Source organism: Heloderma suspectum, chromosome 5 (genome assembly GCF_057233095.1).
Source record: "Heloderma suspectum isolate Gila_16-S chromosome 5, 16-S_ref, whole genome shotgun sequence".
NCBI classification, from domain to species: Eukaryota; Metazoa; Chordata; class Lepidosauria; order Squamata; family Helodermatidae; genus Heloderma; species Heloderma suspectum.
This window is the reverse complement of record NC_139462.1, coordinates 223,090,220-223,114,159: the sequence shown is the minus strand read 5'-3', so window position 1 is coordinate 223,114,159 and position 23,940 is coordinate 223,090,220. Positions and strand designations below refer to the sequence as shown.

Here is a 23,940-nt window from a genome sequence, read left to right as displayed (position 1 = left end):
AAGCGAGCGCGAGCGTGTCATCGACTCTATGGTCAGCGTCGTCCCGCTCCTCCCACGTTCTGTCCCCTCCGCCGGGCTCTTGCCCCGCTCGCGCCTGCGCTGTCGGCCCTGCAGCGTTGGAACTTGGCAGGGGGCGGCGATGGGAAGGAGGATTGTGATGGCGGCGGCGGCGGCGCCGGCGCTTCCGAGCTCCTGAGCCAGCCGCTCCGTGGCCATGGGGCTGGGCTCGAGCTCCGAGGTTCCCGACGGGGGCTCCGAGGGCTATCATGTGCACGGGGTAAGGACGGGTTCCCTTGACGGGATGACAGAGGCGGCAGCAGCGGGGGCTGCTTGGTCGAGGTTGCCCAAGGCGTGAGAGGAGGCAAACTTCGATCCCTTCCTTGGAAAGTACCGCCTGCCCAGGCTGCGGGACTGGCCATTGTAGCCACCGCCACCACAACGGGCTGGATCTAGATTTACCTCAGCTGTAGGGCGGGGGAGGCAAGCTGGCATAGCCCTCCAGATGTTTTGGACTACAACTCCCATCAGCCCCAGCCAGCATGGCCAGTGCGAGGCATTGTGGGACTTGTGGTGCAAAACATTCGGAGGCTGCTGGGTTGCCTACTTCTGGAGTAGACCCACTGGAATCAATAGGACTGAGTCATGAGTAACCGTTGATTTCAGTGCTTTGGATCCAGACTTAGTGGTGTTTAGAATAGACCCGTTGAAATCAAGTAAGGGTGCAATCCTGTGCCAGACCCCAACTCCCATCAGCCCCAGCCAGGGTGGCCAATGATCAGGGGTGATGGGAGATGTAGTCCAGCAGCATCTGGAGAGCCACAAATTCCCCATCCCTGCCCAGAAAGGTGGGATAAAAATATTTTAAATAAAGAAGCAGCAGCATACACAGACATAAGGAAGACCTCATTCTACACAGCTCCTTTTCAAAAGCAGCATAAAGCTATTTCTGCTGCCATGGTTCATAATTCTGCACCCACAACAGAAGAATAAAAGGCGCAGCGTAAACTGTTCTGAGCCACGACTGTGAACTCTTCTCACCCACAGGAACACACTGCAGGGACAGTATGTTCATAACAGTATTCTAGAATATCATCTGCAGGGTAGGAGTACTGACAGAAAGGTGGCAGGGGGAGAAATGCAATGTGATCCCTCCTAAGCAACAGCAGACATTTAACAGCAGAGTTACTTTCTACACAAGAGAATAAAAGATTGATTCACGCTAAGACCTCCCCTTTTCCAAAACGAAGCTTCTCCAAACACTATCCAAAAATGGATTTGATTTGGCACATAGTGCATAACCAGATGGTGATAGCTGTTTCAGCATTTTAAGGCTGATCTTTTGTAAACAACCCATGAGAAGCATTTCTCCCTGCTCCATGTCATATTTGGATTCCCACAGCGGAGGGGCGTGGGGGGCATATTTCAAATTCCTAGGATCCAGTGTCAAGATTTGAAGCAGCAGCATCAAATATTTAGGTGTCAGCTTCATACAGAGCTGAGAAAAACATGTATTTGAATGCTCAAGTCACTATATCTGATTTTTAGAGGACTGATTTTTCATTAAAAGGGAAAAATTGCTTTGCTGAATCAGACCCAAGCTTCATCTAGTCCAGCACTCCTGTTTCGAACCACAACTTAACAGATGGCTCCTAAGAAGCTTGCAAGAAGAACATGAAGATGGCATTATGATGAAGATGAATTATGCATTGTGCAGAGAAATTTAACAGAGAGCCGTTTTCCTCCCCAGTTCTCATAATACCATGATTTGGATTTACACAATGAAATTGACTGGCAGTAGGTTCATGAGACGAAGGACAGTCCTCCTGTCACAAAATATAAAATTCATGTATGGAATTCAAGCAAAAAATCTGATCTTATTCAGTGCCATTTTTAAGGTTGTGTTTTATCTTATTGTATCATTACATTTTTAAAAATTAATTCTGTGAGCCACATTCAGAACATTTTGTTATACGCAACCTACAAAGAATGCAAATAAATAATACAATTGATGCTGGTTTAGATGGCTTTAAATGGGCCTTAGAATCCCACATACATACATACACATACAACGATTAATCTATAAGGGTACAACCCTATACATGTTTAGACCTTTTTTAGGTCTAAGTACACATAGGATGGTGCCTGTAGTGACAATGTGGAACCCCCATATTCAGAGGCAGAGATTTGAAGAACAACAGGGAGAAAGCTTTTGCTTTCATGCCCGGCTGGATGGCTTCCTAGAGGCATCTGACTGGCCACTGTGGGAAGCAAGATACAGGGCTAGATGGACTTTTGGTCTGCTCCCTGAGTCTGCTGGGTCCTCCCTTCAGAGTAATGCAGCAGTTTGCTTTTTCCATTTACAAATAGCCTCTGATTCATTCTCCCCTTCAAAATAGTCCCCAGTGTGTGTGATTTTCCTGTGGGTTTGTGAGGAGGAGGAGGCTTAGTTCCAGTTGGGGAAGTGGAGGCAGCAGCAGCAATGGCCGCTGCTGTTGACTCCAGAGCAGAGGGAGGCAATTCCAGCCCTTTCTCTAGGACCTAGGTGCCTCCTGTCTGCCCGCCCGTCAGTCTGTCCCTGGGCTTCAATATTGCTGGTTCACAGCCGGTGGATGCGAGGGGAAGAGGTGTAGGGTAAACTATCCGACATTACTCATCTCTTCCATTACACATCCCTGAACAGTGGAGCATGGAGAGGGGCAGGAGCAAGCCTCTCTCATTGGCTGAGCAGCATCTATGGGGCTGATGACATTCACTTCTACTAGCAGGACTCCGCCCATCCAACTGCAAAGTAAGGTGGATTCAAGTGCAGTTTGATCTGTGAAAAGTGGGTGTTAAGGTAGAGTTTAGTCTGCAGTTTTGCTTCCTGTGCAAAAAATGCTTTGTGGGATGGCCCAAAAGTGATTTCATGAAAATCCACATTAAACATGAAAGTGCTTCACATCGGTTGCCGTGTAGATCTGGCCCAGGCCTCAGGGCTGTAAGAGCTCTTTCCTTCCAGAAAGGAAATCTGAAAAACAAGGTTTATTCCTCATTACACATGTTTTTCACCATGTCTTCTGCATCTCTTTCATTACACTTCTGTGTCTCCTCCAGTGGGTTCAAATCCTCTGAGGCACAAATTGGGTGAAAAGTCTGAAGTTATAGCTCCGAACTCTTATACTGACTGGGGCACACAATTTGATTTTGTGCTTTAATTATTGCTTTAAATGTGTCCTACCAAAAAACAAAATGAAACTGCAGGCCATTTTGTGGAGAACTTTTAACCCAAGATTTGGTGTGTGCATTACTGCCTACGTACGTAAATAAATGAATGAATGAATGAATGCAGAGATCGTGTGGTCCCCAGGGGTTTTGCCACAAAACAATATGATAGTGGGCCTCTCCTCATAGCCTTATTTACCACTAAGCTGCTTTGTGGCTTCTGTTTGGGTATGGCGGGAAAAGTTTCTGAGGAATACATCTATCTTGTTTGTTAGGATGGATGGCTTTGGTATTTTTGCTCTAGGCAAACTGCAGGCCAGAAGCACCTCTCCCAGATGCCAATGATGATGATTGTTCGTTCATAAACATGCTTGGGCTGGACACTCCCCCCGCCCCCATTAAGCTGCCAACATAATTTAGAACATGCTCACCTACACTGATAGTCCTTTTTATCCAATTTGTAAACTTTGCAATTTTACAGGTTCAGGAAAACTCCCCTGCTCAGCAGGCCGGATTGGAGCCGTTTTTTGATTTCATCCTCACGATAGGACATACCAGATTGGTAAGTAGCTAAAATAAATCTTCAACTAAAAGTAAATAAATGACTGATCTTGCAAGTATTTGTGGTGGCGATGGTGGTGCTGTACTAGAAACTTGTAGTATGTCCCAGAGCATAGTCTGTACATACACAGTGCAGCCATTATTGCTGAAGCGAAGCACATCTGCACGTGGTAAGTGCATGGATGGAAGACATATACCCCGCCCCTAGAAATGCCATGTACACTGCCTTGAACTACATGGTGGAAGAATAGTATAGTGGTAAGAGTGTTGGACTGAGACTGAGGAGATCTAGGTTCTAGTCCCCACTTGGCCATAAAGCTCAGTGGGTGACTTTGGGCCTGTCAACCTACCACACAGGATTGTTGTGAGGATTAAAAAATGGAGAGGAGGAGGACCACGTAAACTGCCTTGGGTTCCTTTCAAGAGGAAAAAAGATGAGATATAAATGTAAGAATGATGAAATATAAGTGTAAGAATGAATGAATGGGAACTAGGAGAGAGCAAGTAGAGGTCCCCGAACCAGGTGTCAACATGGAAACAAAAGAAATGTGGCAAAAGTGGCATTTGCGGCCAAGAGCATTCGCTAGCGGACCACTTTAGGGGATGGGGATTCACCAAACAGTGGCTAGTCATGATGGCTGTATACTATCTCCAGTATCAGAGGTACTAGGCCTCTGTGCCAGTTGCTGGGGGACACAAGCAGGAGGCTGCTGTTGCATTCATATCCTGCTTGTGGGCTTTTCAAGCTGGTTGGCCATTGTGGAAACAGAATGCTGAAGGAGAAGGGCCTTTGGTCTGATGTAGCATGACTCGTCTTCTGTTGCCCTGGGCCTGGAGAGCAGAAGGGGAGCACACTCTGGCTTCTGCCATCAACCAGGGGACCAAAGGCCACTGGGAGGCTGCACCCCCTGCTTCCAAGGAATAACAACAAGCCAAGGGGGAGACCAACCCGGCCCATCCATCAGCCAGAGGAGGAGCAGTAGCAGGGAGCTCACTTCCCCCTTCCTGCTAGGGAGAACACTTGACCCCAGCTGACAGTTGCCCTGGGACTGCAGCAGTAAGGGGAAAGAATGCCCTGGCCTCATCCATTGGCCTAAGGAACAAGAGCTTAATTCAAGCAAGAAAACCAGCAGGGGAAGAGCAGCCTGGCTCGAAGTGCATTTCACTGCCAGCTTATAGATCACCACCTTGTTCTGGACTTGCAAAACTGATCTCCCTCCTTTGCCTTTTGCCCTTCTGTATCCTGTCATGATAGTTTATAAGCCCAATGGCCGGGCCTGCCTCTCTTTTTTATTGAGTGAGCTGCTTTGGGGATGATAATTGTCTGAAAAGTGGGATTAAAATGTACATAGTTTGCAAATAAATAAATTCATTTCATTTATTACATTTCCAATAGCCACAGCTCTCTGGGCAGTTTACAAAGATTAAACCCCTAAAAATACAATGTAATAACGTAATATAAAATCAGGTGCATACAAAGTATTGTACAAAACTGTTTTCTATTAACAATAAAAATCCCAGGATTTGTTAAAACCCTGATCATATGCTGTCAAATGCTTGGGAGTAGAGGAAAGTCTTAAACCGGTGCCAAAAAGATGACAATGTTGGGGCCAGGCAGACCACACTGAGGAGAGCTTTGCAAAATCAGGGGGCCACCCCTGAGAAGGCCCTCTCCCTTGTTATCCTTCAAACCTCCCCCTTGGAGGAGGCACTTGGATGAGGGCCTCTGATGAAGATTGTACTGTATCGGTAGGTTCATACCAGAAGAGATGCTTCATCAGGTGTGTATAAGTAAATAAATACTCTTATAACCAGGGCTATACACTGTTACATGTTCAACTGCTAGGATGTTTAGGCATAAGGGAGTTTGATTCTGTGCAGGGGTTGTTTGGTCAGTACCGTGACCCAGAATGGCAGGGTGTGAACTCATAAGCAGCTTTTCCCTTTTGATGGCTATGGAAGCGCCAAAGCCTTGTGAGACCTGACCTGGCTGATCATGAGTGCCCTGTGTGAGCACAAGGTTCAGATTTGCTGCTTTTAAGTGCCTTGCCCCTCTGAGCCTTTGAGGGATTTGGGAGTTGCTTCTGTGATTTGAGGCTAGTAACAAGTAGGGGGGGGGGGGTTGGAGTAAAAAACAAAATCTATTTGGGAAGCAGAGCTGTATCCTTGCTTTACTTCTCTCTGTCTCTGAAGACTCATCACGGACACGATTGTTCCAACCCCCCCAAATGGCACTATCATTTTCTCCTGACATCAGATGAGGCCCTCCTTCTGTGGCTTTACTCCACCCTTCCCCAATCTGATGCCCTCCAGCTGTGTGGGATGGCAACTCCCATCATTCCCAGCCAGCATGGCTGGGAATGATGGGAGTTGCCATCCCACACAGCTGGAGGGCAACAGATTGGGGAGTCTTCTGTACTCTTTTCCCTGGGGCACCCTTGCTTGAAACGTATGGAGCTGTTTTTGTGGCAACCGTCTCTAGCTCATCATGACAGGTACTTGCGGTGCGTTCTGGAGGGAAGGTGGGGAGGGGAGGGTGTCGACCAGTTGCTGAGTCACAAAACTCGTTTGCAAGGCTTGTTCAAATATGGCCCTGCCAATAATTAACACGTTGGAAGCTGCTTGGCTGACATACAATAGGGCCAGCAAATGCAGTTCACGCTTCACTTCATCGAGACGTGGCAAACTGCTTTTGGGGTGTTGCTTTTATGACCTTATCCGGCTTACTTAGAAGTAACTCCTGCTTATTTCAGTGGGACTTACTTTCAGGTAAGGATGCTTACGATGGCAACCTTACTATTGAAATGACCTAAAAGCGAACATTGCAGAACTTTTTTTTAAAAAAAATTAAAATTAGCATAGGAATGTAGGACGTGGCATCAGACCATTGGTTCTTTAGCTCAGTATTGTCTACGTTGATTGACAGCAGTACTCCAGGCAGGATTCTTTCCTAGCCCTACCTGGGGATTGAATCTGGGACCTTCTGTATGCAAAGCAGGTGCTCTGTGGCTGAGCTACAGCCCCTCCCTAAGAAACTTGGGCACAAGAGACACCTTTCTTTTCTCCTTCTCTGTATCAAACAGATGCAAATGCAGTCCAGTGGCAGCTTCTGTCATGTTACCTGTCCACAGGCGGCTTTTCTTAAATCATTGTAGCCTATTTCTTTTTGAATGGATAAATGCATGAGGACCTGGATGCGTGAAGCTGCCATCATGGGTTGCTGTGCGCTTCAGCCAGGTTTTCTCAAGCTCCGTATATGTGCTGTTGATGAAACAGTGAGCATGCGAAGTAACAACCAGCCAATGCAGAACTTCCACTGCTGCTGCTTCTGCCTCCTCCTCCCTTCCTCCCTGTGACCAGCTGCAGAAACTGCAGCTTGTGCAAAACGTGGGGACCAGATCGATAATGGGGATAAGAAGGTCCGAACATATAAGGTCGAGTCTGGCCTGCTTGCGCTGGCTGCCTGTATGTTTCCGAGCCCAATTCAAGGTGCTGGTTTTAACCTATAAAGCCTTACATGGCTCGGGACCTCAATACCTGATGGAGCGCCTTTCATGACATGAACCTACCCATATGCTACTTTCAGCATCTAAGGCCCTCCTCCGGGTGCCTCCTCCAAGAGAACAAGGGAGAGGGCCATCTTGGTGGTGCCCCCCCCCCATCTCCCCGACAAGGCCTGCCTGGCACCAGCATGTTTTGGTGCCTGGTTAAGACCTTTCTCTTCACTCAGGCATTTGGCAGCATATGATGAATTTTAATCAGGTCCTGGATTTGTCTTATGGTTTATAGTTTAGCATTGTTTTAGATATATGTTGTCTCTGTGTGTGCTGTCTCTGTGTTTTATGTAAATAGTTTTACACTTTGTATAATGTATTTTAATGATTTTTCATCTTTGTAAACTTCCCAGAGAGCTTTGGCTATGGGCAGTATAGAAATGTTAATAATATTAATAATAGCTCAAAATAATAATGGCAGTCCTATGCATGTCTACTCTGAAGTAAATCCTGTTGTGTTCAATTGGACTTGCTCCCAAGTAAATGCAGCCTAAGGGTGCAATCCTATGCATTAGTTAGAAAAAATACTTTTTTCTGTCTAAAAATGCATAGGATTGCGCCCTAATTCTATTTTGTAGCTTCTGTATTTTGAGTGCACCTCACCATAAGGTTTTCTAGCATACCTCTACAGTTGCACAGGATGGACCCCCGCCCCTGCATCCCCAAATGAGAGTTGACTGTTCTAGAATTTTACTTGGAGTATGATCCACTGTGGTGTGATCAGATTCTGTAGTGCTGTTCTTAAGACTCTTCAGTTATGTTTCAGTGTTTTTAGTGTTAAGAGCTCTACTCACCTTATTAAACCATAACACCTTTGCCTTGTCATTCTTGTGTGTTGTATTGACTTCCCTGTTATCCTCCTTCCATGCCACCTTTTTCGTACAGAAATTTGAAGCAGCCCTGGTCCATATAGCACAGCGTGATTGTCAGCTGTGACTCTCCATGGTCTTAGGCAAGGCATCTTTCCCATTTCTGCTATCTGAAATATTTTAAGCCACCCAGAGAACTTTATGTTACAGAGCAGCATGCAAATATCATCATCATCATCAAATGGAGATGCTGGGGATTGAACCTGGGAACTTTTGCATGCAGAGTATGTGCTCTGGCACTGAGCTGTGACCAATAAGAATCCAAACAGGAAGAAGAAAAAAGTGAAGAGGAATAGCTAGGCCTAAGCGTGTGAACCCTGCAAATTGCTCCAGATCAGACTGCTGTGATTTCTTAAACACTCAATTCTGCTTAATACTGAGAGCAAAGACAGAAACGTTTCAGTGTGGAGTTTCTGAATTACTGAGAGATGGTGGAAAGTGCCTTTATTAACAGTGTTTCTAACAAAAAAACAAAACCCAAAACTTTTAAATTTAAAAATTCTGAAAAACAAAGGTGAACACTACAAGTAGGTAGAATGGCATTCCAGATACAGGAGTGGATGGGTGGAATAGCACTGACAGATCTATACAACGACGTAGCTTCAAGAGTTTAAACGATTACTAGCGACTTACAGAATTAAGGAAATAAAAAGAGCCAGCATCCCGTTTCCAACATTAACAAGGAAGATGCCTCCAGGAGGCCCACAAACAGGGCAAGGAGACAGTGGCCTGCCTCTTGTGGATCCCCCAAACATCTGGTATTTAGGAGTATCCTGCCTTTGAACATGGAGGTTCTTTTTAGCTATCCTGGCTAGTAGCTGTATTTGTCCCATTTGGGGGCTGCATTCCAGTGGTGAGCAGGGCTGAAGGCAAAAGGATGCGGTGCTAATGGGGCAAGGCCAAAACTAGCATCTTTTAAAATACTGGCATATTTTAACTAAAAGCTGTTACTGTGAGTACCTATGCCTTAGGAGAGGCATTTTACCTTTGGAGGAAGAGGAAAAAACGGCCCAAAACCTGGGAGAACACTAAATTATTGGTGGTTGGAGGAAACCGGTGGGGCCAGTGGAAGAGCAGATTAGGTTTGGCCAGTGTTTTGTCCTCCAACTCCCACCAGCACAGCCAGTGGTGAGGGAAGATGGGAGTTATAGGCCCAAACTTCTGGAGGGCTGCAAGTTGCCCATCCTGGTTCTAGACTGATGTTTTAAAATGATCGTGTGCATTTCAGGCCAGGCGGTCTGTTGGATGCTGTCTCCAGAAGCAAAGTCATGACATTTCCTCTTCTTTTTGTTTGTTTGTTTTTAGAATAAAGAAGGTGACACCCTGAAAGATCTGCTGAAAGCCAATGTGGAAAAGCCCGTGAAGCTGGAGGTCTACAACATAAAAACGATGAAAGTGCGGGAGGTGGAGGTGATCCCCAGCAACATGTGGGGAGGGCAGGGCCTTCTGGGGGCCAGCGTGCGGTTCTGCAGCTTCCAAGGAGCCAACGAACACGTGTGGCATGTGCTGGTAAGCAGGAAGAGACTTGGCTCTGAATTTAGGTTTGGCCACTTGTCTACTTGCTGAAAGATTCGTTCTTGAGACATAGCAAAAACACAACGAAGATAGCTGTGCTGGTCCACGAGAAAAACAAATCCACAATTTGAAATAACTTTATTAGGACCAATGAGAATGCTGCAAAAATGTGCAAGTTTTTGAGTTCTCCAGAATTCTTCATCTGACTGGGTCTATATAAACTGCAGATCTCGTGCCCATAACATTTGGTCACTTTTTTTTTAACATTTTTTACTTTTCTGGTTTTTCACCTATTTTTTGCTTTTTGAACCATCTAGCCTGATGAAGTGTTCTAGAGAACTCGAAGGCTTGCACCTTTTTGCAGAACTTGGCTGGTCCTAATAAAGGTATTGCTGACCGACGGTGGTTTCTTGAGACAGTCTCCTCTAGTTTGCACTGTGTGTGTTTTTTGTATTGGCGATATTTTCTTGAATTAAGACAACATTTTTCAAATTTCCTCATCTTGGGGGGCCCTTTTCCACATTGACATGTCTGCCACCGAGCTCAGCACCATGCAAAGCATTCAGGCATGCACTTCTTGTTCATGTGGGGTATCAGCATGTGGCCTCATTGGTAGGGATGTATGAGAATTTCATTCTTCTTTGCCAATCATGCAAACTTTTCCCGTTTGCAACCCCGAACATGAGCAGGAGCGTAATTCTCAGGAAATTTTCGAAATTTTCTGAGCCTGCATTCATGTTTGAAAGTGCACGTCTGAAAATGTGCATTCCCCCCCCCAATCTGTACTTTCACACTTTAGCCTATGGGAGAAAAGTGCGCAGTTGGGGTGTGCGCTTGGAGGAGTGTGTATTTTTCATATTTGAAAATGGGCACTTTTCCGATTTGGAAAAAAAAAGATGCTTGCATTCAGGAGCAAGAATGAGGTGAGACAAGCCTCAAGGTGGAAAATAGAGGATGTCAGTGTCTTAGCTTGGGACATCGGTTGTTCTCCCTTCCCTACTCACCAGTGCCCCATGCAAAATGAGTGCCACCCTAGCATGCACCCAACTCTCAAGTGCAGCGACATTTCTGGGTTGGATTGGTAACGGTGGACGAGCTGTCTCTCAGGGAATTGGTCCGACGTTAAGAAATCTCTGATTGGGGATGAGCTTGTCCAGGATCCTGGGAACAGAGTTTGCAAGCCACTGGACTGAGACTTTTGTGCAGCTTGATTTGTTGACTAGGTGCAGGTTAACATGACTGAGCATATTCTCTCGCCCTAGGATGTGGAGCCAGCGTCCCCTGCAGCATTAGCTGGCCTGAACCCACACACAGACTATATTATTGGATCGGATCAGATACTGCAAGAGGTAATGTGGACTGTGTCGGTCATAGCTAGCCTTGAGAGGGGGTGGCAGGTGGAACTAGGCAGAATTAGCTCAAAGCTCTTACTGCCAGCAACTTAGCCTTAGGAGAGGCATTTCAACCTTTTAGAATGGGAGGAACGCTGCACAAAAGCCAGAAAATCACCAAGCAATGCTGGTTGCAGGGAAGGGGGTGGGGGCAAGGGAAAGGGTGGGGCAAGGGAAAGGGGTGGGCCATCTGGAGAGGTTCTGCACCCCTGAGCTTAAAAGGTCAACCCCTCCTATTCCTTACTGCCCCATGGCTTGTCCCTTTTCTGCCCCATCCATACTGCAGGGAGGCTTGGCAGATCAAAGCAGTGGCCCCTATCCAACTATGATGCTTCGTTGTGTTTTGGCAGCTTCCTGTAGGGTACCTTGTGTATCTGTGGAAGGGGGGGGGAACCAGGGAACATGCTGCTAATTCTCTGCCTAGGCCAGCCTTCCCCAACCATTGGCCCTGGTGGTTGAGGATGATGGGAGTTGTAGTCCATCAGTCTGGAGGGCACCCATTTGGGGATGGCCAGCCTAGGCAGCCTCTGTCCCCCAGGAACAGGGCCTTTGGCAGCTGTGCAATGGGGCAGACTGGGGGGGCAGCTATTGTGTCAGTGACAAAAGTCTCTCTTGCTCAGTCAGAAGATTTCTTTGCATTGATTGAATCCCACGAGGGGAAGCCTTTAAAACTGATGGTCTACAACACAGAAACAGATTCCTGTCGCGAGGTTTTTGTTACCCCCAATGGAGCCTGGGGTGGAGAAGGAAGGTATGTGCCTGTGGGTGAGGTCAGGCTTATTTTCAGCTTGCCACATTTTGGATCGTACCCTTTTTTGGGGAACGTAACACAGTGTCTAATTATAATGGGATGCTCAGTTTTGGAGAGGGTTCTGATTCTCTGGTTAGCCTGTGGATCGCAGTGGATTTTCCCATGAGATTGCTGAGAAGTGGTCTCGCCCCATGGGATCGGAAGAGGTTTCATATTCCAACCATGTTAACACCTTCCTTGGAGCCAGCACTGTGCTAGGGGGCATGCAAAAGCGACACAGTTCCAACTTGGAGAGTTTACATGCCTTACGTTCTAAATACAGCAGAAAAGACAAAGATGAGGGTCGAAGAGGGGGCTTGGTGGATGTGTCAGTGATGGAGCAGAGCAGGGTTAGCAGACAGCTGAGAACAACCTTCCCCAACCTGATGCCCTCAGGACTCCAGCTCCCATCAGCCGCTGCCAGCATGGGCAATGGTCAGGAATGCTGGGAGTTGTGGTCCAAAAGGTCTGGGGGGCACTAGCTGGGGGAAGGCTGGCCTGGTAACTTATACTGGTGCACAAAAAGCTTTGCAGGAGGAGGGGTGATTTGACTAGAGATGGGGTGGTGGTTCCCGGAAGAAGGTCTAATGAGAGGCCACATCTACATAGGAAGCTGCCTTATACTGACTCAGACGCTTGTTCCATCTAGCCCAGTATTGTCGACACTGACTGGCAGCGGCTCTCCAGGCTTTCAGGCAGGAATCTTTCCTAGCCCTACCTGGAGATGCCGGGGATTGAATCTTCCGCATGCAAAGCAGATGCTCTACCACTGAGCTTCAGTCCCTCCCCACACTTGTTTCCCCACACTTTTTTCTCTGCTGCTCACAGCAGCTGTGCCCTATCCCTGGTCCTGGCTGCTACAGTTCTTTGCAGTCCTCCTGTATGGAAAATTCAGCATTAGGGGGTGAAAAAATGTGGCTGCAGTGTGACAAGAGGTAACTCATTCACAATAATTGACCTTGAACATAGAGCCATGTGGAGACTGATCTATTCTCAAAAACAAATAAGAGCAAGAGTGGAGAACATGTGAAATTCATGGGGGTCTGAAGTCCGAGCCTCTCCTTCCTCTCTGAAGTCTGCCCCCAGCAAGTCTCTGGTCTGAGCAAGGAGGATCGTGAGGATGGGTGCATGTTTCACCTGGAAGTGCAGTTTCGGGTTGGGGGGAGGGAGGATCTTGCTTCGCCCCCCCCAAGATTTTCCTGGATCTTCCCATTCGGTCTTCAGTATGCAGGGCCCCCGCCTTATTAATCCATATTTATTTAGTGCTCTGTGATGGCCAGCGGGTAGGTGTCTTCATACGATTTGAGGCATGGGGCTTCTCTTTGTTCCATCCTACCTCATGTTGTGATTTTAAAAAAATAAAACAAGGTGCATATCTATTTCTTATTATCAAGTTCTTGGATTTGCCTTCTTGTACAGTTTAGGCTGTGGCATTGGATATGGCTATTTGCACAGAATTCCAACACAGGTGGCTGTACCAAAGAAAACACCTGAAACCAGTCCCGCTCCTCCTTTGCCCTCGGGGGACACCCCTCCCGAGCCACCAGCTAATGGCTATACAGAGGTAAGCGCTTCACTGTGAAAGCTGATTCAGCGTTGGCCATGCTGGCTAGGAGCTGTAGTCTGACACCTCTGAAGGGCAACAGGTTGGGGAAGGCTGTTCTGGGGGGGCCTTCTGTGTAGCAGTCACACTTTTCGAGCACCCCTAGGCAGATGTGAGTGACTTCTGTGTTTGTCAAGGGTAGGGATAGACAAATCAAGTCTATTTCTGAACTGTGTCAGTTCTGCATGTGTTCAGTTAAAAGTCTGTCCCATTCAATTTCTGCATCAATCTGCAATTAAAAAAAATGCACATTTATTTTTGTATGCAACTTTTCCTAATTTACGCTATTCAGAGAGGTGCACACTGTGTTTTGGCCCAGATATTGGTCTTGGAAGAGCAAATTTAGTCTGTTCACTTAAAAATGCAGCCCAAACAAAACTCTCCCTGACCCAAGTGTACAGATTGCCTCGGTTGCTCAGTGGGGAAAGGAGCTTTCCCCCCTTGGAAAAGCATGGTCAGCATGAGCCTATAGAAGCCTCTGACCACACTTCATTGCGGGGAATCAGGTACTGGGGGAATGATACCTGCCCACCATGTAGTAGTATTGCTTAGTGATATATGTTTCTTGTTCTGAAGCATGTGGTTGCTTGATTTTTTTAACTGGCATTTTTATTTCAGGCTCCACTGTTAGCACCAAACTCCCAAAGTGAAGAAACTGCGAGCTTAGATTACAGCAAGGATCAAAGTGTGAATATGTATTCAGTAGAAAATTCTCTTCACCCTCCTCCTCCTGTCCAGAGAGTCATGGATCCAGGTAACCTGTCACTTGTTGCCTTTTAGAACATAGGAAATGGCTGTTTTTTAATATGTGGGGCTGTTTATGTAAAGTTCTGCACAACATGTGGCCTGTGTTGACTTGGCATATTTCTATATAATGTATTCTGCTCACGGGGGAGAGCAGGGAACAGTGCAAAACCCTGAAGGGAATATATTACCTTGAATGCTGTCTTGTCCAACAGGATCCTTCAGAGCCGTGCCCAAGGAGTCTCGGGTGTCACAAACAGGGAGCAGGGAGGATTTAGGAGCCACCTCCCCAGAGGCACTTGTAGAAGTGGAAATGAGTTAATGCAGCACTTCCATAAGGCTCCAGTAGCACCTCAGCATCTTTGGATCAGGCTGTGCATGGTCAACGGAGGAGTAGGTACAAGAAGAGAGACAAGCTCTGCTGCTTATCAAAGAGATTCTTTAAACTCTTTTAAAATAAGCTTATTTAAGAAGAGTTTATTAAAGAATCTTTTTGATAAGCACCAGAGCTTGTCTCTCTTTTTGTGCCTTCACTGTGGTGCTGTTTCCCTCTTTTTTTTCTAATGGAGGAGTAGCCAGGAGACTTTGGTGGCACTCCGTAGTTATAACTCGCTTTTTTTGGTGGTATTTGGCAACAGGAAAGAAGTTTCAGCTTTAAATCAACAGGTTGCAGTTCTCTTCTAAATTCATGGATCCACCTTTCATTTTATTATTCCTCCCTTTCAGGTTTTATAGATATGTCTGGAGCTTCTTTTCCTGAATTAATTGACTTGGTGAAAACAGTCAGTGTGCCTTCTTCTTCCTCTGCTTCTTTCAACTTAATGGACACCCTGGCAGCAACTGATAGCTTACTAACTAATAGTGGAACTCATTCATATTTTGGTAAGCAAATGCTAAGACCATTCATTTTATTTTTGATGTGTATGTTTGAATGACATGGATTTTAGTAAAACTTGGTAATTCCATCTTGCATTTTTAAAATTCTGCTTTTCCCTCTGATGTGGAGGCTCAAAGTGTCTTACAAATTATACAGTCAGGGCCAGAAATATTGGAACAAGGATAACTGTTTTGGCAGTTGGCCTCTGTACACCACCCCATTAAAGGATCGCCTTTAATACTTGGATGAAAATCCTTTGCAGTCAATGACTACCTGAAGTCTGGAACCCATGGACATGATCAGATGCTGAGTTTCCTCCCTCGAAATGCTTTGCCAGGCCTTTACTGCAGCTGCCTTCAGCTGCTGCTTGTTTGTGGGTCTTTCTGCCTTCAGTCTTGTCTTCAGTAAGTGAAAAGCATGCTCTGTTGGGTGGAGATCAGGTGACTGACTTGGCCATTGAAGAACATCCCACTTCTTTGCCTTGAGAAACTCTGGGGTAGCTTTTGCTGTATGTTTTGGGTCATTATCCATCTGCAATATGAAGTGGCATGCTATCGGTTTGGCAGCATTCAGCTGAATCTGAGCAGAAAGTATAGCCCTACATACTTCAGAATTCATCCTGCTGTGTTTGTCAGCAGTCAGGTCATCAATAAACACCAGTGACCCGGTTCCATTGGCAGCCATATATGCCCATGCCATAACACTGCCTCCACCATGTTTGACAGATGATATGGTATGCTTTGGATCATAAGCTGTTCCTTTCCTTCTCCATACTTTCTCTTCCCATCATTCTGGTACAAGTTAATCTTGGTTTCATCAGTCCAAAGAATCTTATTCCAGAACTGGGCAGGCTTTTTTAGGTGTTTGCTGGCAAAGGCTAATCTGGCCTGTCTGTTCTTGAGCTCTACCAGTGGTTTGCACCTTGTTGTGAAGCCTCTGTATTTACATTCATAAAGCCATCTCTTGACTGTAGATGTTGACAATGACATGCCTACCTCTGCAAGAGCGTTCTTGACCTGGCTAGACCTGTTGTGAAAGGGTTCCTCTTCACCCTGAGCAGAATTCTGCGGTCATCCACTTTAATTGTCTTCTGTGGTCTTCCAGGCCTTTTGCTGTTGCTGAGCTTGCCAGTTAATTCCTTCTTTTTCAGGATGTTCCAAACTGTTGTGTTGGCCACTCCCAATGTTTTTGCTATCTCTCTGATGGGTTTGTTTCCTCAGCTTAATGATGGCCTCCTTCACTTGCATGGACACCTCTTTGGACCTCATGTTGGGGGTTCCAGTGAACAGCTACCAAATGCAAATGTAACACTCAGAACCACCTCCAGGCCTTTTATCTGCTTGATTGGTCATGGGGTACCCAGGAAACAGGCCACACCTGGCCATGCAGCTGCTTGTCAGCCATTCGTTCCATTACTTAAGAGCCACCAACGATGGGTGTGTGTGTACCACTGGCTGTCCTTCCTGAATGGTTAGTGCCCCACTTTTGTCAAACCCCTTGAATTACAGCTGAAAGTCCTGACTTCGCTCCCATCTGGGTGTGTTTCCTTTCAACTTCAATGTGGTGGTGTACAGAGGCCAACTGCCAAAACAGTTATCCTTGTTCCAATATTGCTGGCCCTGACTGTACATACAAAGCACACCATCACAACCATATTGATGGTTAAGGTCAGACTTAGCATGTCATCACCAAAAGCCATTATATAAAAATATTTTAAAACAATTAAGGTGTCTTGTGGCACCTCAGAGATTTAACAAATGCATTATGGGATAAGTTTCTCCACTACAGGTATTAACACAGCCAATCTAATGTTATCATTATTGCTCTTCTGAAGGGTCATTGTAAACAGACATTTAAGCTTTAATTGAATTGTCAGACTGTACTTGTTGCATTTTTTCTCTCCACATGTGTGTGTGTGTGTCTATATATAGCTGGCAAGTGAGGATAACACATCATGCGTCTGATGAAATGGACACTACTCTACAAAAGCCTATACCAGATTAAATGTGTTAGTCTTTAAAGTGCCACAAGACTCTTAATTGTTTTTGCTGAACAGGCTAACATGGCTACCCCTCTGGAAATATCTAACACACACCCATCACAGCTTGCTGAAATACAGTGACTTTAAGAAGAAAGATAGAAGTGTGGAGTATTGTTTTTGCCCTATCCAGCTTGCCAAATTGTGTCTGTGGACACCTGCAGAACACATCCCATAAGCCACTTCATGGGGGATTTTGTGGGAGGGATGCGAACTATCAGTTGCTAAAGGAGCCTGCGAGGGCAAAAGTAGCCAGGTTGGCTCTTTGAGGAAGCTGATGACAGGAGGTTGTGCATCTTTCTCCTTCTGTCTTTGGATGGGCTTTTAACTAGCATTTTATTATTCTATCATGCTATAACTTTATGGACACTTGTAATGTCTGTTGTCCGCTTGAATAATCCTCATCCAGTAATGAGGTGAACACTATAAGGTGAACAGCTGATAAAAAAAATGACCGGGCAGCCAAAGCCACTGTGCCCATCCCATAGCTGCTGTTGGAGTGTGATTGCACACCAGCTCAACAAAACTGGTTCAGGGAGAAGTGTTACTCATTTAGCCAGTGCAGTACTCTGCTAGAGAAGCTAGTTGAATTCTGAAGAATTGGGCAGGCATGTGAGAGAACATAAGAGCCGTGCTGGGTCAGACCAAACACCTATTTAGCCTAGCATCTTGTTGCACGGTGGCCCACCAAAAGCGCATAAGTAGGATGTGCATGCAACAGCACCCTCCTGCTAATGTTCCCCATAATGTTCTGATGCTGGAGGCCATCATGACTAGTAGCCTTATCCTCCATGAATTTGTCTAATCACCCTTTAAAGCCATCCCAAGTTGGTGGTCATTACTATATCGCTCATAATTTAGCGAGGTTAATATCTGAGATTTGACAGGAGCTAAGTTACTGGTTTCAGAGGAGTCCATTTGTTTTTCCTCAGTCATCAATAGGGGATTAACCTTTGAGAATTGCAAGCATTGCTCCTGGCTGTAATCATACTAAATAAATATTCACTATTTTCCCCAGATCATGCCACTATTCCGGTCTCAGAAGATTCAATGTCATATCCAGAGGGCTTGGATCCTCAGCCAGAATTAGATAAAGAGATGCCTTCAGTTTCTTCTTTACCATCTCTTCCTATCGATATCTCTCTAAATGCAATGGCTAAAGCTGGTGCTCAAGAAACTGTTCTGCCTTCAGATGAGACTGAGAGCCCCAAAGCATTACAACCTGACAGTGACGAGAAGGCAACCCAGGAATTGACAGAAGGAACAGTAATGAACAAGCCCTAAAAATGACACCTCCTACCCATGGTTCTGGTGCCTGCCACATGCTTGAAGGATATTCATACCAGAGGATCTGGCTCTGTGATGCCCAGAAACATTGATCCTGTTGCTTCATCACAGCAGTAGTGTAAGAAGTCAAGCTGCTTCCACCAGCACCACCCCACGAGTCACAATCAGTTGTTGCCTCAGAGATTTGAACATCTGTGTAACTGCTGCCCAGTGATAACACTGACAATTTAACTTGTGAAGTATTTTTTTTAATGAAATGCTAACTTGTAGGAAGGTTTCCTGTCTTTGTGCCATAAACCAGCCTTCCCTAACCTGGTGCCCTCCAGATGTTTGGGACTACAAGTCCCAACATTCTTGACCATTAGCTATGCTGGCTTGGGCTGATAGCTGTTGGCATCCAAAACATCTGGAGTGTATCAGGTTGGGGAAGGCTGCTATAAACAAATAATTAAGTTTATCTGCTACAAACATTTAACTAATAAGCCCATGAAACGTTGATTTCAATGGAACATTTTAGCTACCTTTCCGAGTTGCAATTTTAAGTGTGACCATTGTTCATTCTCCTCCTCCTCCTTAAAACCAGTTCCACTTCCTAAAGCATCCTGAAGGATAGTTACACTAAAATGATTTCATTTTTCATTTCTTAATTATTTTAATTATTTCACAAGAATAATTTTTATAACTTGATCCAACATCTTTGACACCACGATGAAATCTGGCTTATGAAAATAGCATGTAATCCCCCCACCCCCAATTCTAAGGACATGATCCAGGCCACAGCATGTGCAAAGGCGATGTGTATGCACCAGGCCATTATGGGGACTATGAGATCCTGTATACATCTGCCCCCATGCAGCTTTCCCTCCCCACTCAGTGCAGGTTACTTGAATTTGCACCTAAGTAACTTGTGTCCAGGTGAGAGGGAGGCCTGGATGGGCATAAGGGAGGTGTTTGCAGACCAACTTATCGCACACATGCTAAATAGAGACGTAATCCTACGTAACTATTCTGCCTACAGTAGACTATGTTGTAGTTTTGAATCCAAACAGCTGTTTACTCTCCTATTCAATCATTTGCTTGTTGCTGTGGAAATCTCACTTGCAGCCAATGGGACAACTTTCTTCTGTGAGTGGTTTAAAGGTGAAAATACTCTAGCAACTTCGTTTTGTATTTGGTTGCCTGTTAGATGGGGATTAGATATTGCTCAATGTTCTCACAAGCCTTTGTAAATTATTTAAGGCAGAGATCCTAAGCATATGTATGGTGAAATAAGTTAATGGAATTTTAACTTCTTTTGATTTCAGTGTGGGTGCTGATTTCAGGTGTATGTTGACAAGCAAATAAGCTACAAGAATGTAGTGGGACTGTAGCTCTGATGGGAGGCAGTTTTCTCTTATGGGGGTTGTCCCTTCCCCCAAGCAGTACTAAAAGTCAACATGTCTTTCAATATGAATAATGGCGATTCTGATTTACACTAGTTGTGCTCATCTTCTGAAATGGTTTTTATGAATCACTTTGATTCTCTGGTTCTATTTCTTGGACTGGAAATAAACTCTTTTTGAGAGGTTTGCAAAGGCCCTGTTCTTATTTCTGAACAGACTTTCCATAGCTGTGTGGGTTCTCTTCAGGCCTATGTTTAGCACAAGACTGGTTTCACTTACTGACCTCATTGTGGAACCACAATTTGCTAGAAGAGTTTGGCTGTGCCATAGATCCATCCTGAGCACTTTTTTGCTGTATAGATCAGGGAGAGGGGAGGAATATAGAATGGGGAGGAGTTTAACTCCATGAAATGTATCCCTACCCCCACTTTAATGCTCACCTTTGGAATATGCTAAGATTTTAAAGGGCTCAAGCAAACCAAGTTCCTCCCCCTCCCATTTAGACAAAAACAGTAGCAGACCCCTTTAACAGTCCATGGCTCAACCACCCTCAACCAGAGAATTATTAGACCTTAGCCCCGTTCTGGCATTCACCAGAATGCGTGAAGGCTTTAAGGAAGTAGAGCAGCGGGGCCCTGCACAATGGCCCCACCCCTGACACCTCCAGTTCAGACCTTGCAAACAGCATTTTATTTAAAAAAAACCTGGATCCCCCCTAAATTTCAGGGGGTGGCTGGGACCACATGTGGCGCACCCTTGATCTAGCACAGTATTACTGATTGACAGCAGTTCTCCAGCACAGGGGTAGATAACTTGTAGACCAAAATGTCTGGAGGGCTACAACTCCCACCATCCCTCAAGCAATGGCTATGTTGGTTAGGGCTGATAGGAGCTATAGGCCAAAACATCTGAAGGGCCCAAAGTTGCCCACCCCTGCTCTAGCGTTTCAGATCAGGATCCTTCCCAGCCTTACCTCAAGATGCCAGAGCCTAGGCATCTTGAACCTAGGACCTTCTGCATGGAAAGTATGTGCTTTACCACCAATTTACAGTTGAAGGAGGCAGCAGAGCCGCCTTGGAAGTTTTCTTAAGTGGAAATGTGGGGAAAAGATACCTTAAATAGGGATGTATGTATATACCTGACCACAGAGAGCAGTCTACCAGATGGGATAGTGTGTGCACAGGTTCACAGTACTGTTTTTGCAATAGGAACTTGTCAGAACTTCACATTTTCAATCAAGATCTTGGGCACTCTGAAGCATGTATGAGTTTTCCGTCCAAACCATTTATGCTACTCTTAAGATGCTGCAGTAACTGCGGGTATATGACATCTGAAGTACATATTTTTATCAACATTTAATACCACATCTTTAAAAAAAATGACCAAAGCTGCTTAGAAATGTTAGCTAAAGTTTTTTATTTCTATACAATTGTGAAATATGTATTTGTCCTTTTGGCATTGCAGGCCCTCTGTCAGTCTTTCCTGAAACTACATTACTTGGATTGTAGAAAATAAAGTTTAGAATCTTGGCTGATTAAAAAAACTGGAAGGGCACAGGGCAGAGTTAAAATTACTTTCAATGGAGACATGAAGGAGCGCACAAAATTCAGAATTAGGGTCTATTAAGAAATACAATAAGGACAATTTACAGTTCAGTTTAACCAATGAATTCAGCAACTTCAGTAAAGTGGGCAATGTAGCACAGATATGAGAAACGAGACTTCTGTATACACAAATGGGATTTACAGAATGGATGATATTCAGGATGGGAAAGGTGCATGCAGTCTTCATTCTGAACCAGAACTCGTTTAAGTACTGACTTGTGTCATCTAGAGCACAGGTAGCTTGAACGATTTAGTGCCAATCCAAATTTTACTCTTACAGCATGGCAGTCACTCTGACAATCTGGGTAGTGCATATAACGTGAGCACTATGCTTTGCACACTAAGACAAAAACAAAGAGAAAAATATCCCAAAGATGCTGTTGTGCTGCTTATTTTGTGTCTCTTAGCAGTCCATGAAAAAACAAACCACTCTTCCTTGAAAAAGGAAAACTCCTTTGGGTAAAAAAGAAAAAGGGGAGGGGCTGAAAAACCTCAAAAGGCATCAGGCTATTTTTTTTTTTTTTTTTAGGACAAAGCTAGTTTCCTACAGCAGCTTTGGATAGTTTCCTCCTTGTCATGATTAACACAACTCTCATTTCTGGACTACTGCCGGCACTAGCACTGCGAGCCCGTAGGTCAGGTTCCTGTATCATCGCACCTGCCCACACAGTGCTTGACTACACAGGTTACTGAAGCCGCTCCCATGCTGCGAAGACAGTGTTGGAATCAGGGTTCTCTCTTCAGTTAAGCATATCCAAAATGTTGTGTCAGCCAAAACTTACATCCAGCAGCTACTAAGGAAGCTAAGGATTGTCATCTCTTTGGATGGGTGGGTGATGGGAAGAAATCAACCTTATTGCCTCTTAGAAAGGCACTTGTGCTTCCGTTTCAAGTAAGAACCATTTTACACTAGCCTGTGTAAAGACAGTGTAAAAAAGGATGTTTGTGTTCCAGTTAAACACTGAATTCAAACTCGGCTTTTCTTACCCATATGCTGAAGCATTCCCTCCTTCCTACAATAAGTTATATTCTACAAGACTGTAATGAGAATATGAAAAAGCTGTAAAATGTTTTTAGAAACAGTGAAAAAGAAAATCTAAGCTGTATACGGCTTATAACAAAAATATCCAAAAATGCATATAAAAACCATTGGAGGAAAACCTGCAAGTCCTCTTTGCTATCACAACTGGTATTTACTGCAAAGTTTCTAGAGTTTGCCAAGATATCACATGTAAAGCACAATTACTTGGAATTGTGATCAGTGTGCCCTCTTAAGAAAAAAATGGACTATAGAACTTACATTTTTTAAAGTCTAAAGATGTTGAAATATTCCATCATGATGCACTGCACCATTGTACTGACCCTGTAATCACACAATTTTTACTCCACATACCAAAATGGTTTCTTACAAGATCACTGCTGAAAGGGAGTTAGCCCCTTCAACTTGTGTTACAGAGACTGTTCTACTCAACTGTACAACAGAGTTTTCTTCTTTAGGTAGATTTGTCTTGAGAAGTGGCCAAAATTTACTACATGGAATGTATTAACAAAGTACAGCACATGCAGTTTTTACACTGTGAACGAGTTAGCAGCAGGGCCGAGAAAGTGTTTACAAGCATGAGCAGATGAAGGTATGATAATCTTGGAAATAAAAACTGAAATAGGAACCCCACATACATCTGCACTGGATCATCTGGTCTCTGTACACTTCATAACAGGAATCACTCAAGGCTTTTCATATCACTCACTTGTACCTTGATAAGGACAGACTTTAGTTTAGGTCATACAGATTTGTCTATATTACAGATTTATTAGTCACTTCAATTCAAGTAGACTCTGTCCGCACTGAGGCATTAGCAGTGTCAGATCTACCTTAGGGTTTCAGTGGGCTTCTAGAGCACTACAGCTGGAACCAGTACAGGAAGCTCAAGTAAGTTAATAACCGGTTGGGTCCACCACTTGGCTCACGTAGACTTCTGGCGGTAGTGGAGAGTCAAGTCACCACCACTCTTCCATATGAAGTGCTTGACAGTTCGAAGGTCCATATTTGGATCCAAAACCTGTCATATAAAAACAAGGATTTTTTGTGTGAGATTCACATCCCTCAAAGTTTGATTTCCTGACAGATGTATGCAAGGTAAAAAAATCACACTCCTTATGAATCCCAGGGAATGTACAATTGGACCCCAACCTTGAAGGACATAAAGCATACGAGTCTGCTAAGCAAAAATGAGACATCCACATGTCTCCCGCTTAAGCAAGAGCTCATGTAAGGAAGACGTGTACTTGCAGACCCTCAGGTTGCAGCCCAAATAAATTATAGCCAGAGAAGTTAATCTTGTAAACTAGAAAATGCCAAATTCAGCAATAACCAAAGTATTTTAGACTGGCCTTTGTGGAGGAAGCATTTCTCCACCCCTTGGTACCCAAGAAACAAGTTTAGCCCAGCCTGCTAGTCACCACATAAGCCTTGTTTCCACATCCATGAACTCTAGGAAGGGGCTCATATCTCAACCACTGGGAG

At 44.9% G+C, this 23,940-nt stretch overlaps 2 protein-coding genes across 10 annotated transcripts in view; one reads left to right on the top strand and one right to left on the bottom strand.

Annotated features, from left to right (window-relative positions):
* Nucleotides 1-138: 138 nt before the first annotated feature.
* GORASP1 (golgi reassembly stacking protein 1) lies at nucleotides 139-22,562 on the top strand. Of its 4 annotated transcripts, XR_014792465.1 has the most exons (11): nucleotides 139-277; nucleotides 2,681-2,788; nucleotides 3,683-3,763; nucleotides 9,491-9,694; nucleotides 10,963-11,049; nucleotides 11,712-11,842; nucleotides 13,301-13,445; nucleotides 14,103-14,238; nucleotides 14,955-15,110; nucleotides 18,162-18,704; nucleotides 18,861-22,562. XR_014792465.1 is itself a non-coding variant. In XM_084859404.1 (10 exons), exons 4-10 carry the CDS (start codon nucleotides 9,575-9,577, stop codon nucleotides 18,425-18,427), a joined length of 1,041 nt encoding a protein of 346 aa, XP_084715530.1. In that variant the 5' UTR covers nucleotides 139-277; nucleotides 2,681-2,788; nucleotides 3,683-3,763; nucleotides 9,491-9,574; the 3' UTR covers nucleotides 18,428-22,562. The 4 variants fall into 4 exon arrangements, 2 of the variants coding, with proteins under 2 accessions (XP_084715530.1, XP_084715529.1); XR_014792464.1 differs by lacking the exon at nucleotides 2,681-2,788; XM_084859404.1 differs by having other exon boundaries at nucleotides 18,162-22,562.
* Nucleotides 21,902-23,940, bottom strand: part of WDR48 (WD repeat domain 48) — a 26,366-nt gene continuing 24,327 nt past the window's right edge. For all 6 annotated transcript variants that reach the window (XM_084859396.1, XM_084859401.1, XM_084859400.1 and 3 more), the window contains one exon: nucleotides 21,902-23,476. In XM_084859396.1, the coding sequence (XP_084715522.1) occupies nucleotides 23,381-23,476 (96 nt within the window). In that variant the 3' untranslated portion in view covers nucleotides 21,902-23,380. The remainder of the gene's footprint in view (nucleotides 23,477-23,940) is intronic.

Excerpts from the sequence above, each read along its gene's own strand:
- GORASP1 (XM_084859403.1), top strand. The coding sequence starts at position 215 with ATGGGGCTGGGCTCGAGCTCCGAGGTTCCCGACGGGGGCTCCGAGGGC. Across the intron at positions 11,843-13,300 it reads GCCTGGGGTGGAGAAGGAAG|TTTAGGCTGTGGCATTGGAT; the intron begins GTATGTGCCTGT and ends CTTCTTGTACAG. Across the intron at positions 14,239-14,954 it reads CCAGAGAGTCATGGATCCAG|GTTTTATAGATATGTCTGGA; the intron begins GTAACCTGTCAC and ends CCTCCCTTTCAG.